At 33.3% G+C, this 16,190-nt stretch overlaps 1 protein-coding gene across 1 annotated transcript in view; it reads left to right on the forward strand.

The window, feature by feature from the left end:
- Nucleotides 1–16,190, forward strand: part of STK3 (serine/threonine kinase 3) — a 267,587-nt gene that overhangs the window by 59,822 nt on the left and 191,575 nt on the right. The window contains exons 5-6 of the mRNA XM_012762004.3: nucleotides 9,974–10,138; nucleotides 10,903–11,070. Coding sequence (XP_012617458.1) covers nucleotides 9,974–10,138; nucleotides 10,903–11,070 — 333 coding nt within the window. The remainder of the gene's footprint in view (nucleotides 1–9,973; nucleotides 10,139–10,902; nucleotides 11,071–16,190) is intronic.

Consider the following 16,190-nt stretch of genomic DNA (forward strand, 5'->3'; position numbering starts at 1 on the left):
TTACTTTGATTTTCTTCTTTTTATTTAAATATTTTAAAACTGTTTAAATCATTGATCCATGTATTTGTTTTAGTGGGAGTAAGCATTTATTTTGAATAAAATACTCATAAAGCCACCCATAGTATACGAAGGGTTTCCTTTCAGGCTTGGCAAGTATGCTTACTTGCAGGATTCATTAACAGGTGTAGTTGTTTTGATTGGCTGGCATATCATCTAATTTAAATTGGAATGCTGAGGTGGGGCAGGCACTCTGCCTGATATTCATGGCTGATAGTTTTACTGCTTATTGATGGCTGCTGTCCGATCTTACAGTTGTTAACACTGGTAGCTGTTCTGATTGATTGGTATTACGGATGACAACTGATTTGATTAGAGATTTGCTTTATTAATTGTCACATATTTTGAACAGCACCCTTGGAACAAGCCTTGAAACCCCCCTTTTTAATATTAAGACCAATTCATACATTTATATTTGCAACATCTGACAGTGGCGTGATAGAATGAGTATTGACTTTAGATGACATCTGAGCTGTGCCACTTAGTAGTTGTATGACATTTGGCAGACCACTTAATTTCTCTGAATTTGTTTCCTCATCTATAAAAATGGATGATGATAAGTGTTTCTGCTTACTTGAGTAGTTGTGAAATCACATATAATACTTTTTATAAACTGTAAAGTAATGTAACAGTTTAAGACAACAGTATGCCTCTATGTTCTTGAAAATATTTTTCGCTTGTTTATTGTTTAAAACGATTTTATTGAGAGATAGAAACCTTTTATTTCATAATTAAAGTTAAAAGGCTTAAAGTATGGATACTGCTTTCGAGCTTTAATATTCAAATGGGTTGTTAACATAATTTTAAATTAAGCCCTATTCATGTACTAGAATGAATGATTGGATATTGCATCATTTGTTGATTAAGGGAGGATATGAAGTAAATAAGAGGACACTGACTCCTTGCAGTAGGGGGATGGATTTATTACTAAAGGACAAAAAACCTCTTTACCTTTAATAGCTCAGAGCCAAATTCCAGCTGTGTGTGCCCTCAGGTATTCTTGAAGACTGGGACTGTAAGTTTCTTCATCACTGACCCAGCACCTTGAACAGTATCAGCACAGTAGAGCCAGTCATGTAGATATTTGTTGAATGAACAAATAGATTGATGTCCAAATAGTGAGAATTTTAGTAGAACAACTAAAACAATTTGAACCTTTCAAATCATCTAGTAAAACTGGACAATTCATGAATCAATATAATATCCCTGGCAAATCATCCTTTAGTTTTGCTGTGGATTTGTCCCATGGCTTTATAGCATTGAAATCAGACAGATTCTGAGACCCTAAAGTCTTTTTAATTCTGAACTCTCTCTAGTATAGCTCTGAAATATAGGCTTACAGAGGCAGAAATAACAAATCAAAGAATTAATGGAGGATTAGTGACTTATTGGTTGGAAATTGTGGAATGTTAAGAGGATAAAAATTGAAGTCTAGGTAACTGAAAAGGTCAGCACTGAAGTAATTAAACAAGACACAATATGGACTTATGGACTAATAACACCCAAGCTCTTTAATCTTTATACAAAGAGTAGAGAATGAGGACAGAGGAGAAAACCCAGACACATATGACAGTACCACCACCTGACACATCTTCTGCAGTGGTACAGTGTGGTAGCCCTGAATAGAACTCCCATCCCCTCCACACCACCCCTTGGATTCACACCACTAATTTAGAAAGATTGGGAACATCAGCTGAGGGTATCTCCTTTCTTTTTGTATCAAGTCTCTACTAATTCATTCATTATTGACTAAGTGCCAATAGTATGCCAGGCGTGGTTCCAAGCACTGTGACTACATCAGTGAACAAAACAAAGATCCCTGCTCATGTGGACTCCTTCTCATACAGTGCTGTGCAAAAGAAACATAACATGAGCCACATGTAATTTTAAATTTTCTAGTAGTCACATTAGAAAAAGAAAAGGTAAAATTATTTTTCATAATGTATAAAACATATTAATATTATATAATATGAAATATTTTATGTGCTATATTATACAATAACATTTTATAATATATTTAGCATTAATCAATATAAAATATTAATGCATAAAATGTTAAGTGTATAATCAATATATAAATTATTAATAACATATCTTACAGTCTCACTTTTTATATAAGCTTTCATCTTTGCTATATATTTTGCCTTTACAGAGTATCTCAGTTTATAATACTTATGATTCAAATGCTTAAGAATAAAAATTATAGCATATCTCAATTTAGATTAGCCATGATTCAAATGCTTAGGAGCAATGTGTGGTTAGTATCTGCTGTATTGGCTAGTGTAGTTTTAGAGCACAGTGCTTGCTTTCTGTGGACTGTCAAGTAAGACTTTCTGGTCTGAGGTAGGGAATAAATTCTTAAGACATACCAGAATTTTCAAATAATCCAGACTCCTTATCCAGGGCCTTCTTTCTTTAACTCAAATGTGGTAAGCTTTTTCTTGAATTAAGGTGTTTTTTTCCTGTCAATTTTATTTTTACTATGATAAAATACACATAACAAAATTTACCATCTTAACCATTTTTCAGTGTATAGCTCAGTGGTATTAAATATATTTATAAGTGCAACTGTCACTACTATCCATCTCTTTAGCTCTTCATCTTATAAAACGGAAACCCTAGTTTTCCCAGAACCATTTGTTGAAAAGACTATTTTCCCTATTGAATGGTCTTGGCACTTTTGTTGAAAATCATTTGATCATATATGCAAGGGTTATTTTGGGGCTCTTTGCTCCAGTCATCTATATGTCTTTGTGCCAATAGCACACTGTTTTGATTACTGTAGCTTTGTAATAACTTTTGAAATCAGGAAGTATGAGTCTTCGAGCTTTGTTCTTCTATTTCAAAATTGCTTTGTCTATTTGGAATCTCTTGAGATTTCATAAGAATTTTAGGATGAGTTTTTCTATTTCTGTAATAACATAATTAGGATTTTGATAGGGATTACATTGGATCAATAGATCATTTTGGGTAGCATGGGAATCTTAACAATATTATGTCTTCCTATCCACAATCATAGGATAGATTTCCATTTACTATTAAAGAAATTCTTCTTTAATTTCTTTCAGCAATGTTTTGTAGTTTTCATTGTACAAATCTTTTTTACCACGAAGGTTAATTTCTAAAGTACTTTATTCTTTTGATGCTATTGTAAATGGAATTGTTTTTGTAGTTTCATTTTGAGATTGTTCATTGTTAGTGTATAGAAATGCATCTCATTTTTGTGTGTTGACTTTGTATCCTGCTACTTTGTAGAATTTATTCTGTTTGTTTTCTGTGTGTGTTTGGAATCTTTAGGGTTTTCTACATATATGATCATATCATCTGTAAACACAGATAATTTTACTTTTTACTTTCCAATTTGGGTGCCTTTTATTTCTTTTTCTTCCTTAATTGCTCTAGCTAGAAATTCCAGTGCTATATTACATAGAAGTGGGAAAAGTATACTTGCTTATTTCCTGTCTTCAAGGAAAAGCTTACAGTCTTTCACTGTTTAGTATGATGGTTGTGTTGTGATTTTTATATATGGTTTTTATTATGTTCAGGTAGTTTCCTTCTATTCCTAACTTGTGTGTTTTTGTTATGAAAGGGTGTTAAAGTTAGTCAGATGCCTTTTTGATAACCAATTGAGATGATCATGTGGTTTCTTTTCCTTTATTCTGTTAGAGTGGTGTATTGCACTGTTTAATTTTTGTATGTTGAACCATCTTTGCATTCTAGGAATAAATTCCACTTGATCATAGTGTATAATCCTTTCAATATCCTGCTGAAGTCCATGTGCTAGTATTTTGTTGAGGATGTTTGCATCAGTCATCATAAGGGATATTGGTTTGTAATTTTCTTTTCTTGCAGTGTCTTTGTCTGGCTTTGGTATCAGGATAATGCCGTTTAGAATGAATTTGGAAGGGTTCCCTTAATGTTTTGGAAAAGTTTGAGAAGTTGAATCAAGGGATTTTTAAAACTGTTACATAATATTTGCGCATATTTATGGGGTACATGTGGTATTTTGTTGAATGGAATGTGCAGTGATTAAGTCAGGATATTGAGGATATCCATCACCACAAGTATTTATCATTTCTATGTGTTGAGAAAGTTTCAAATTCTCACTTCTGGCTATTTTGAAATGTACAATACATTATTGTTAACTGTAGTCACCCAACTCTACTATGGAACATTAGAACTTATTTCTACTATCTAACTGTATCTAATTGTGTCTTTGTATGCATTAACCAACCTCTCTTCATTCCTCCGGCCTCACACATTTTTCATAGCCCCTGCATTCTACTTGCTACCTCCATGAGATCAACTTTTTTAGCTCCCACATAGGAGTGAATACACACAATATTTGTCTTTCTGCGGCTGGCTTATTTCACTTAACACAATGATCCATCCATGTTGATGCAAATGACAGGATTTCATTCTTCTTTATGGCCTAATAGTATTCTGTTTTGTAAATATACCACATTTTCCTTATTCATTCATCTGTTGGTAGACACTTAAGTTGATTCCATATCTTTGCTATTGTGAAGGTGCTGCAATAAACACGGGGTTGCAGGAATCCCTTTGATACAGTGATTTCCTTTCCTGTGGATAAATACCCAGTAGTGGGATTACTGGATCATATGTTCTATTTTTAGTTTTAGGAGAAGCCTCCATACTGTTTTCCATAGTGGCTATATTAATTTGCATTTCCACTAACAGTTGAGAGTTCCCTTGTCTTCACATTTTTGCCAGCATCTGTTATTTTTTGTCTTTTTGATAATAGCTATTCTAACTGGAGTAAGATTATATCTCCTTGTGGTTTTGATTGGCATTTCTCAGATGAATAGCCATGTTGAACATTTTTTCATATACCTGTTGGCCATTTGTATGTTTTCTTTTTAGCAATGTCTATTTAGATCCTCTGTACACTTTTTAACGAGATTATTTGTTTTTATTTGGTGTTGAGTTGTTTGAGTATATTCTGGATATGAGTCACTTGTTGGATGGATATTTTGCACATAATTTTTTCCCATTCATGGAACATTAGAACTTATTTCTACTATCTAACTGTATCTAATTGTATCTTTGTATGCATTAACCAACCTCTCTTCATTCCTCCGGCCTCACACATTTTTCATAGCCCCTGCATTCTACTTGCTACCTCCATGAGATCAACTTTTTTAGCTCCCACATAGGAGTGATGTTTTTCCCAGGTTGTCTCTTAATTCTATTGACTGTTTCCTTTGCTATTCAAAAGCTTTTTTAGTTTAATGTGGTCTCATTTATCTATTTTTGTTGCCTGTGCTTGTGGGGTCTTAACTACAAAATCTTTGCCTGGGCCAATGTCCTAGAGTGTTATCCCTATGTTTTCTTATAGTAATTTTGTAGTTTCAAGTCTTATGTTTAAGTCTTTAATCCATCTTGAGTTAATTTTTGTATTTGTTGAGAGAGAGAGAGGTCTAGATTCATTCTTCTGCATATGGATCCTCCGTGTTCCCAGCACCATTTACTGAAGAGGGTACCCCAGTGTATGTTCCTGGCACCTTTGTCAAAAATCAGTTGGCTATAAATCTATGGGTTTATTTCTGGGTTCTCTATTCTGTTTCATTGGTCTATGTGCTTGTTTTTATAGCAATACCATGCTGGTTTGATTACTGTAGCCTTGTAATATATTTTAAAGGCAGGTAATGTGGTACCTCCAGCTTTTTTTCTTTTTGTTCAAAATTACTCTGGCTATTCAGGCTCTTTTTTGGATCCATATACATTTTAGGACTGACTTTCTATTTCTGTGAAAAATGACATCAGGATTTTGATAGAAAGTGCTTTGAATCTGGAGATTATTTTGGGCAGTATAGTCATCTAAACTATTAAATCTTTCAATCCATGAGCATGGAATGTCTTTCCATTTGTTTGTGTCCTCTTAAATTTCTTTCATTAGGATTTGTAGTTTTCCTTGTAGAGGTCTTTCACCTCCTTAGCTAAATTTATTCCTAGGTATTTATTTATTTATTTTGTGTAGCTATTAAGTGAGATTGCTTTTAAGCTAATTTGGTATTGGTATACAAAAATGCTTTGATTTTTTTTTAAATGTTGATTTTGTATCTTGCAATTTTACTTTTTCATCAGATCTAAGAATTTTGTGGTGGAGTCTTTAGGTTTTTCTAAATATAAAAGATTGTGTCACCTGCAGAGGGATACTTTGACTTCTTTTCCAGTTTGAATGCCTTTTATTTCTTTCTCTTGCCTGATTGCTCTGGCCTGGACTTGCAATACTATGTTAAATGGGAGTGGTGAAAGTGGATATTTTTGCCTGGTTCCAGTTCTTAAAGGAAGGGCTTTCAGTTTTACCCCATTCATTATGACGTTAGCTGTGAGTTTGTCATATATGGTCTTTATTGTGTTGAAGTATGTCCCTTCTATGCCTAGTTTGTTGAGGATTTTTTGTTATGAAGGGATACTGAGTTTTATCAGATGCCTTTTCTGTGTTAGTTAAGATAATCATATGATTCTTGTCCTTCATTTTGTTGATGTGATGTATCGTATTTATTGATTTGTATATGTTGAATCATTTTTGCATTTCTGGTATAAATGATGGTATAAAATTGATGGTGGTTTATTATCTTTTCTATGTGCTTTTGTATTTGGTTTGCTAATATTTTCTTAGAGATTTTTGTGTCTGTGTTCATAAGAATGTTGGCATTTAGTTTTCTTTTTTGGTTGTGACCTTTTCTGGTTTTAATATCTGGATAATGTTGGCTTGATAGAATGAGTTAGGAGGAATTCTTTCCTATTTTTTGTAATATTTTGATTAGCATTGGTATTAGTTCTTTATTATAAGTTTGGTAGAATTTGGCCATGAAGCTTTCTGGTCCTGGGCTTTTCTTTTTTGGGAGTTTCTTAAATTATTGATTCAATCTCATTACTGGTTACTGGTCTGTTTAGGTTTTTAATTTCTTCCTGATTCATTCTTGGTAGGTTGCATGTGTCCAGGAGTTTATCCATTTCCTCTAGGTTTTCCAGTTGTTAGTATGTAGTTGTTCATAATAGTCTCTGATCTTTTGTATTTCTGTGGTATCAGTTATAATTTCTTTCGTTTGTTTCTAATTTTGTTTATTTGGGTCTTCTCTCTTTTTTTCTTGGTTAGTCTAGCTGTGGCTTATCAGTTTTGCTTATTTTTTCACAAGAATGACTTTTTTTCCTGTTGATCCTTTGTATTGTTTTGTAGTCTCTATTTTGCTTAGTTCTGTTCTGATTCTTATTATTTTCTTCTACTAATTTTTATTTACTATAGTTTGGTTTGTTTGGATTTGGTTTGTTCTTGTTTTTTCTTGAGGTACGTCAGTAGGCTATTTATTTGAAATCTTTCTATAATACTTTTTTGATATGGGCATTTATTGCTATAAATTTTTCTTTTGTTATATCCCATAGTTTTTGGTATGTTGTGTTTTCATTTTCATTTGTTTCAAGAAATTTTCTGATTTCCTTGTAAATTTCATTGACCCAGTGGTTGTGCAGAAGTATGTTAATTTTTATGCATTTGTATAGTTTCCAAAGTTTCTCTTGCTGTTGATTTCTATTAATAGTTTTATTCCATTGTAGTCTGAGAAGATACTAGATATTGTTTCAGTTTTTAAAAATGTAAGACTTTTCTTTTGTGATCTAATATGTGGTATATCCTGGAGAATGTTCCATGTGCTGATGAAAAGAATTTGTATTCTGCATCTGTTGGATGAAATGTTTTATAAATGACTCTTTAGGTCCATTTGCTCAAAAGTGCAGTTTGTTTATTTTTATTTTTTTAATTTCTTTTGAGACAGAGTCTTGCTTTATTGGCCAGGGTAGAATGCTGTAGCATCAGCCTAGCTTCCAGCATCCTCAAACTGCTGGGCTTAAGCAATCCTCCTGCCTCAGCCTCCTGAGTAGCTGGGACTGCAGGCACAAACCACCATGCCTGGCTATTTTTAGAAGAAATGAGGTCTCACTCTTACTCAGACTGTTCTCAAACTCCTGACCTCATGCGATCCTTCCTCCTCGGCCTCCCAGTGTTAGGATTACAGGTGTGAGCCACTGAGCCTGGCTTAAAAGTGTAGTTTAAATTCAGCATTTCCTTCTTTTTCTGCCTAGATGATTTGTCCAGTGCTGTGTAGGGTGTTGAAGTCCACCAACTAGTATTGTATTGGAGTCTTATCTTTCTCATTAGATTTAATAATATTTCCTTTATATATCTGGTTGTACCACTGTTGGGTGCATGTCTATTTAGAACTGTTATATCATCTTTTTAAATTGATCCCTTTAGCATTATATAATGACCTTTTTTTGTCTCTTTTTACTGTTTTTGAGTTAACATTTGTTTTATCCATTGTAAGTGTAGTTATTTATGCTCATTTTTGGTTTCTGTTTGCATCAAATATTTTTCCATCCTTTTACTTTCAGTCTGTATGTATTTTTACAGGTGGAGTAAGTAGGCATCATACAGTTAGTTGGTTCATGTTGTCTTATCCATTTAGCCAGTCTGTATTCTAAGTGGAAAATATAATCTGTTTATATTCAAGGTTATTATTTATATGTAAGGACTTATTTCTATCATTTCGTTAATTGTTTTCTGGTTGTTTGTGTATCCTTTGTTCCTTTCTCTCTTGACGTTTATCTTTATGGTTTGGTGGTTTTCTGTAGTGGCAACATTTGAGTCCTTTGTTTGTTTGTTTGTTTGTTTTTTCTTTGGAAATAGGGTCTCAGTCTGTTGCTGGGGCTAGAGTGCATTGGCATCATCATAGCTCACTGCAACTTCAAACTCCTAGGCTCAAGTGATCTTCTTGCCTCATCTTCCTGAGTATTTGGGACTGCAGGGCACGTGCCACCATGCCTGTCTAATTTTTCTGTTTTTTGTGGAGACAAGGTCTCACTTTTCCTCAGGCTGGTCTTCAACTCCTGGCCTCAAACAGTCCTCCCGCCTCTGCCTCCCAGAGTGCTAGGATTACAGGCATGAACCACTGCGCTCTGCCTTGAGTCCTTTTTCTTATTCATTTGTGTTTTCTTTCTCAGTTAGTTTTATACTTTAATGTGTTTTCATGATGGTGGATATTTGTTTCCAGGTGTAAGACTCACTTAATCATGTCTTGTAGGGCTGGTCTAATGGTGATGAATTCCCTTAGTTTTTGTTTGTCTGGGAAGTTATTTCTTTATTTTTGATGGATAAGTTTGGTGGGTATAGTATTCTTGGCTACAAGTTCCACCCTCCACCCCAGCACTTTGAATATATCATCCTAATTTTTCCTGACCTGTAACATTTCTGCTGAGAAATCTCCTGTTAGTCTGATGGCTGTTTCCTTATATGTGACTTGATACTTATTTCTTGCTGTGTATAGAAATATGTCTTTGTCTTTGACTTTTGACAGTTTGACTGTAATGTGCCAGGGAGAAGACCTTTTTGGGTTGTGTCTTTTGTAGGTTCTCTGAGCTTCCTGTATCTGGATGTCTAAAACTCTTGCTAGACTTGGGAAGTTTTCAGCTATTATTTAGATAGGTTTTTCTATGTTATTAAACTTTTCATTTACATCAAGAATTGAAGATATCTCAGGAAAGAGTGTCTGAATTTACTTTTTCAGGCAAGATAGCTGTGATAGTGCCACTTCAGTGTTCCCCAGTGAAGACCTGGGGAATAGTGATTTCTTAAGGTCACGCTGATTCTTGGGGTATGTTCTGTGCTTTAGGAATGGCATTGATAATTTAAAGAAAAGAGAAATTTAATCATCAGTAAAGTGTGTAATAAGAGTGCCAAAGCATATTGTAGGGCAAGAAGAGTTTTTGATTATTTACCTGTTATGCTTTTCTGAGAGGTTTAATGGTCATTAGAAAGAAGTACTTGTTACCAGTGCTCTTTCGTAAGAATTTATTTAACATGGTATTCTATAGTTTTAAAAACATTTCTTTCCAGTTAACAGAAGATGAAATTGCAACCATTCTTAAATCTACATTGAAAGGACTCGAATATTTGCACTTTATGAGAAAAATACACAGAGATATAAAAGCTGGAAATATTCTCCTCAATACAGAAGGCCATGCAAAATTGGCAGATTTTGGAGTAGCTGGTCAATTAACTGTAAGTTAACTTCATTTATTTTATCTTTTTGATATTTGCTTCTCTATTAAAATTTATGCCCTGCTACTGCTTCCATGCCTTTCATTTAAAAAATTTTTTTCTTTTTAAATTTTAATAGATTTAAACGGTACATGTTGAATTTTGTTACATGTGCATATTGTATAGTGGTGGAGTCTGGCCTTTTGGTGTACCCATTACTCAAGTAGTGTACATTGTACGCATAGGTAATTTTTCATCTCTCAACCCAAGTTAACTTTAATAATTTTGGGAACATTTTTAACTTATTTCTTATGGTTTGATTGTGACTAATGTTTGATAACTTATTTTGGGGATATGGAAAGAAATGTATAACTTTGTAGTTTTTGTGGAGAAGGAGCTATAATTGAGCCAAATTTGATACTATTTAATTTACAATTCAAGGGACATTGAAGATGAAAGTAGATTTTATCATCAAAATGCTTAAGTATTCTAAAAGGGAAGCTACATTGATTCATTTCTTAGCTTTTATTGTTATAGTACTATTGTTAGTGTCTTTAATGACAATAGTGGAGATAAGTTACTTGTGGACTCTTTGTTATTTCAGAATTCAAAATTTCCAAATATTTCATGTTATAATTTATTGAGATGCTAACAAAATTGTCAATTTCAGATATAATCTGTGGTATTTGAGAATTCAACATTTTTTTTTTGAAAGAATATGTTTGGTATACAGATTTCCATTGTGTTTTCTTAGTAGTATTTATATCTATGTTATGTTATTGCAGGATACAATGGCAAAGCGTAATACTGTGATAGGAACTCCGTTTTGGATGGCTCCTGAGGTAATTCAAGAAATAGGCTATAACTGTGTGGCTGACATCTGGTCCCTTGGTATTACTTCTATAGAAATGGCTGAAGGAAAACCTCCTTATGCTGATATACATCCAATGAGGGTAAGAAAATTATGGTTTGCTAAAAAATGTTGACCTTATGAGTGTTGCAGTTTTGGAATGTCAGTATAACTATATATAAAGTATTTAATAAATCAAGTAAGTTCATTTGAATTTAGATTCTGTGCACACAACAGTAATATTATATGTCAAAAATTAATGACTGTTAACTTCTCTTTCACCTGCATTCTTAATTGTGAGAAAAGAACTGACGGCTATATTTATCTCTGTAATCACTGTTTTCCTCCCTCCAAAAAGAAACCTGTAACATTTTCTCTTGATTTTCAGTAGAAGAAAGGGTTGGTAAATCCTCTTTGTTTTTCAGTACATTGTTTTCTAATGTGATACTTTGTTTCTCCTCTTGATCTTCTTTGGTCTGAGGATAATATTAAGAAATCCTGATTTCTTTTTCTTTTATTTTTGAGACTGGGTCTCTTGCTCTGTTGCCTGGGTTTGAGGGCAACAGCATCATCATAGCTCATTGCAACCTCAAATTCCTGGGCTCAAGTGATCCTCTTGCGTCAGCTTCCTGAATAGCTGGATTCATGCACCACCATGCCCAGCTAATTTTTTATTTTTGTAGAGACGGTGTCTTATTATGTTGCTTAGGCTAGTCTTGAACTCCTGGCTTGAAGTGATCTTCCCATCTAGGCTTCCCAGAGTTCTGGGATCACAGGCATGAGCCACTGCACCCAGCCCAGAAATCCTGATTTTTAATATTGCTCTCTATCTATAAGGGAATTAGGCTTGTTGTTTTAGTTAATGCTTATTGAGAAAATGGAATTCCTTTTTTGAACACCATTATACTCTTCTGTGATCTCCTTTTCTGGGATAATTTTTGAGTTTGAAGTGTATTGTGTATTTAAGTCTAACTGCCTATGCTTCAGGATTTGTGATGATATAGATTTTAATTTTATTACTGTGAATCTCAATTCATCATAGATAAGTACATTTATCTTTGTATACTTATTGCCCTCTAGTGGCCATAGTTGCTATTAATATCAATGAGGATATAGGAATGAAGGGGGAAGAGTGTGTTTATGTGTGTTTGTAGAAAGGAGAAGATAATATCAGGGTGACTGGAGGAATGTGTGATGTAAATAGATAGGAAGGAAAATAATGCAATATTTTAGAATATTTGAAGAGGAATAAATTGGAATTATATTTGCTATTACAGTGCTATTGTGGGTTAAATTTCAATAATATAGGTTATAATATACTATACTGAAAATATTTAAAAATATGTCTGCCATATTAAAACACTTTAAAGAGAAAATTCTTTGAGTAATACAGTTGTATACAATTTATATCATCTTTCTTGTATGTATGTTAATAAATTTATTTTGCCAAAGCAAAAAATATAAATAGCATCAGTTATTTGAAAATAACTTGAAAAATAACAAGGTCAGCTTAAAAACGGGACCACAAATTCTCATTTCTTCTTCGATCATTAGTTATCTGTGGTACTTTTAGTTAGGATGTTTGTAGGGTAATCCCTATACTTAATGTATTTGAGTTTGAATCAGTGAAGTTTAATAAATTACCCAAGGCAATTTAGCTAAGTCCCAGAGCTGATATTTAACCTAGAAGTTATATTATTACCATTCTGCTTCCTCCCTGTGTTAATTATCTTATTTTCCCAACCAAGTAGTCCAATATATTAAATTTGACCATGTGCTAATAATCTCTCTCGCAGACAGAAAGCAATTGTAATATGTGGCCCCTTGCCTTCAAGGATCTTAAAATATAACTTGGGAGTTTGAATTAATATATGATGAAATAATAAAAATATACCAGAAGACAGTGTTTCTCTTAAAAATATGTAAATATTGTAATCTTCCTAAGATGCCTTGTTCACTTCTGAATCCTACCAGTTTTTCAAGTCTCAACTCAGATTTTATTTCTATATAGACCTTCCTTGATAACCACAACCAAAGTGGATTTCTCTTTTTCCTCACAGTTTGCATGTAGGTAGTTTTTGACTCTAGAGTTCTTTGGACAGTTTAACCAAGTGTTACTTTGTGCATTTCCAAATACAATGTAGTTTTAAGCGCCTATTTACATAATATCATTATTTAACTTCTTGTAAATTAGAGTATTGAACTATAGGTATTGGGAAACTGTGAAAATCATGTAGCAAATACAAGTTTTCCAAAATTTGAATATTCACTTGAAAACTCAAACTTTATTATTGGTAAGAAATACTGTCTATTGTTTCCCTTGAAATGGCAGATTCATTTTGTTCATTTTTAAGAAAATGTCAAATACCCACATCTGTGTAATTCTAGTTTTTCTGTCAATTATTTTTCAAGTAAAAGTGGTATTTGTCAAAGAGTTGCAGCTAGTTTGCTTGTAGCTCACTACGCAAATGCTCTTTCTTGAGATAATCATTATTCTTTGATATATGGATAAATATTTTATGCATGTTTCCCACTTTGTCACATAGACTATTCAAAAATATGCATTCAAGGGTAGAAATGTAATATAATTAACAATCTTTACTATTTCTTCAAGATTTGTAGTAGTTTAGTGGGGGGTAGAGTTGGAGGATAAAAGAAAAAGCTATCTCAGAGAAGAAAAAAATGGTGGTTGAGAGTCCAGCTAAAATTGATGAGAAACTGTAGTGTTATTCTAGTTTGTGAGCCTTTCTCTGGCAGTGCTCAGCTGTGGAGTAGAGTGCATCATGGCCTTGATGTCCAGGGTTTGGGTTTTAATGAGTGAGTTTCTTGGAAGGATGGAGCTACAGGGATTTAAAGATGCTGTTGAGAAAGCAGTTCAGGTGGCTACCAATGGGGTACAGTCTGGAGAGGGAAGAGTGGGTATAAGGAAATGGAAGGATCAAGGCATAGGCAATGTTCTCTAATCTTGTTGCATAGCAGTTACCTGGGGAGCTTTGAAAAAAATTCTGATGCCTGTGCCCTACACTAAACCAATTAAATCAGAATCTCTGCCTTTTCTTTGAGGTTAGAGAGCAGATAAAGTGGTAGTTAAAGTTTGAGAAAGCTGATGGGATATGAAATTGTGATTAGTGAGTGAAATATTGAAGTTTTCTTTTTAATTAAAAAAATTTTTTTACTATAAGAACTGTGTGAAATTAATATCTTAAGTTCCATTTTTAATGGGTAGACTAGACAAAATGGATATTTGAAGAATTATGTTATTTGTTAAGATGACACAATTTGTCAGTGGCAGAATTGAGATATGAACTCAAGCTGGTCTGCATTTTGCCTAGACACCAAAGAAATATCTTCTGCATTTATAGCCCAACTCTGTGCAAGTGGTGGAGTAGCTAGCAAAAATAAAAAACCTACAAACCATATAATCTCATCATTATAATTATTATTTAAATACAAATCCTCTACATTTCCCAAATTGGCAGGAAATATGGACAGATTTTAATTTTTCATGTTTTGTTTCCCACCCATTTTTTTTTTGGTCATAATATAGACTAATGAGGTAACCAGGACTCTACAAAGTTGTCACAGTGTGATGAGGATGTGATTGACATAAAGACCACCACCACAGAAGATAGAAGCAAAGAATACTAGTTCTTTTAATATAAGTAAAGAATTTTATATAATTTACTACAGTTAAATGGCTATTTAGAATACAGTTAGAAACAAGGATAGGACGTGGCAAGCAAGCTCCCTGTCCAGTGGGGTGCCTAGTCACTGTTCCTATCACCTGATTGGAGTGGGGATTCTATCTAGTCTTTCTGAAATTCCCTTTGTCTGTTCTCACAGGGATCAGGCCCTTTTCACTGGGCGTGCCCACTAGATGCACATAATAGGAACACCTCAGAACAGCAGGTGTTGATTTCTAGACTGAGTGAGTTGGAATTTGGTTTCCTAAGTCATTATCTCAGACACATGTCTTTTACCATGCCCAGGCTCCAGGCCTGCTGGGAACCTATTCTTGCTTAGGCTGGCAAAATTAGGGTCAAAAACAGATACTTTGTGCTTGGGTAATTTAGAATGGAGTTGCTCCTTCTTTAATAGCTGCAAATTAATATTATGTTTGTCACTGATTCAGTTTTTTGTAGGATGTATATTTGGAATGTCACAGCCTTAGAGATATGAAGAACTTAAAGATGGCATTAGCTCCCATCCTGAAGCTATCAAGGGGACCACTAAGAGTCACCTCATTATCGCTCAGGAAATGCCAAGGATTTTAGAAGCTCTGTATTAAGTACTGGGTACAAAGATCAAATACATATTTCTTACTGTATCACTTAATGGTTTTATATTATAAATCTACATCTATATTTTATTGCTGGGAATGATTCTGTAACTTTGTAATAACAGAAGTGCACATTGAATGGTAAATTAAATAACTTCTTTTCTAAAAAATAATTAGAAAATGAAAGTGATTGAATTAAATTGGAAATTTGCAGTTAATTGAGAATCAATCCTTTGAAAGGGGGTAAGGTGGAGGTAATTTGTCTTACATGCTTTAGTTTTTCAGTTCATCAAAGATTGGTACTTTCTTTTATTGTTTCTAAAACAGAGGTACTTGGAATATAGATATTTAAAGGAGGAATTTTCTAATAAAAACTTGTAAAAACATGGGATTTGTTTGATAGCAAGTGGACTAAGTTTTTTAGTTTTGATACAACTTTTTTTTGTTTGTTTTAAAAGAAACTTGTAGTGTATGCAAGCCAAATCTTCATTGTGGTAGATAGTAATAATTATCTTTCTAGTAAACGGCAATGATGAATTGCACATTTAAAACATATTAAAGCTTTAAACAGGAGAGGGATGAAAATCTGCTTATAAACTTAAATCTAGCCATAAGATTAAAATTTATAAGTAATGGCAAATGGAAATAAATCTGCTCTGAATGTTAAGTGAAACCAATTTTTATCAAAACCCAGTTTATTTTAGAAAGTTAAGTATGAAATCACCAAACTAATATTTGTCAGTTAAATAAATAAAATAGTTAAAAATGTAATTTTAAATTCTCATATTTCTGTGAAGAATGGTGTTCTGTCTTTCTTAGTCCTTTAGGAAATATAATTTTTTAAAAATCAGGAGATGAGTGAATAGTATCATTTTCCTGAATATCACTGTACCCTTCCACCAAACACATGTGCTTTATTCCTTAGACATGAATAAGACCAATTT

This window comes from Microcebus murinus, chromosome 7 (genome assembly GCF_040939455.1).
Source record: "Microcebus murinus isolate Inina chromosome 7, M.murinus_Inina_mat1.0, whole genome shotgun sequence".
In the NCBI taxonomy this organism is placed as follows: Eukaryota; Metazoa; Chordata; class Mammalia; order Primates; family Cheirogaleidae; genus Microcebus; species Microcebus murinus.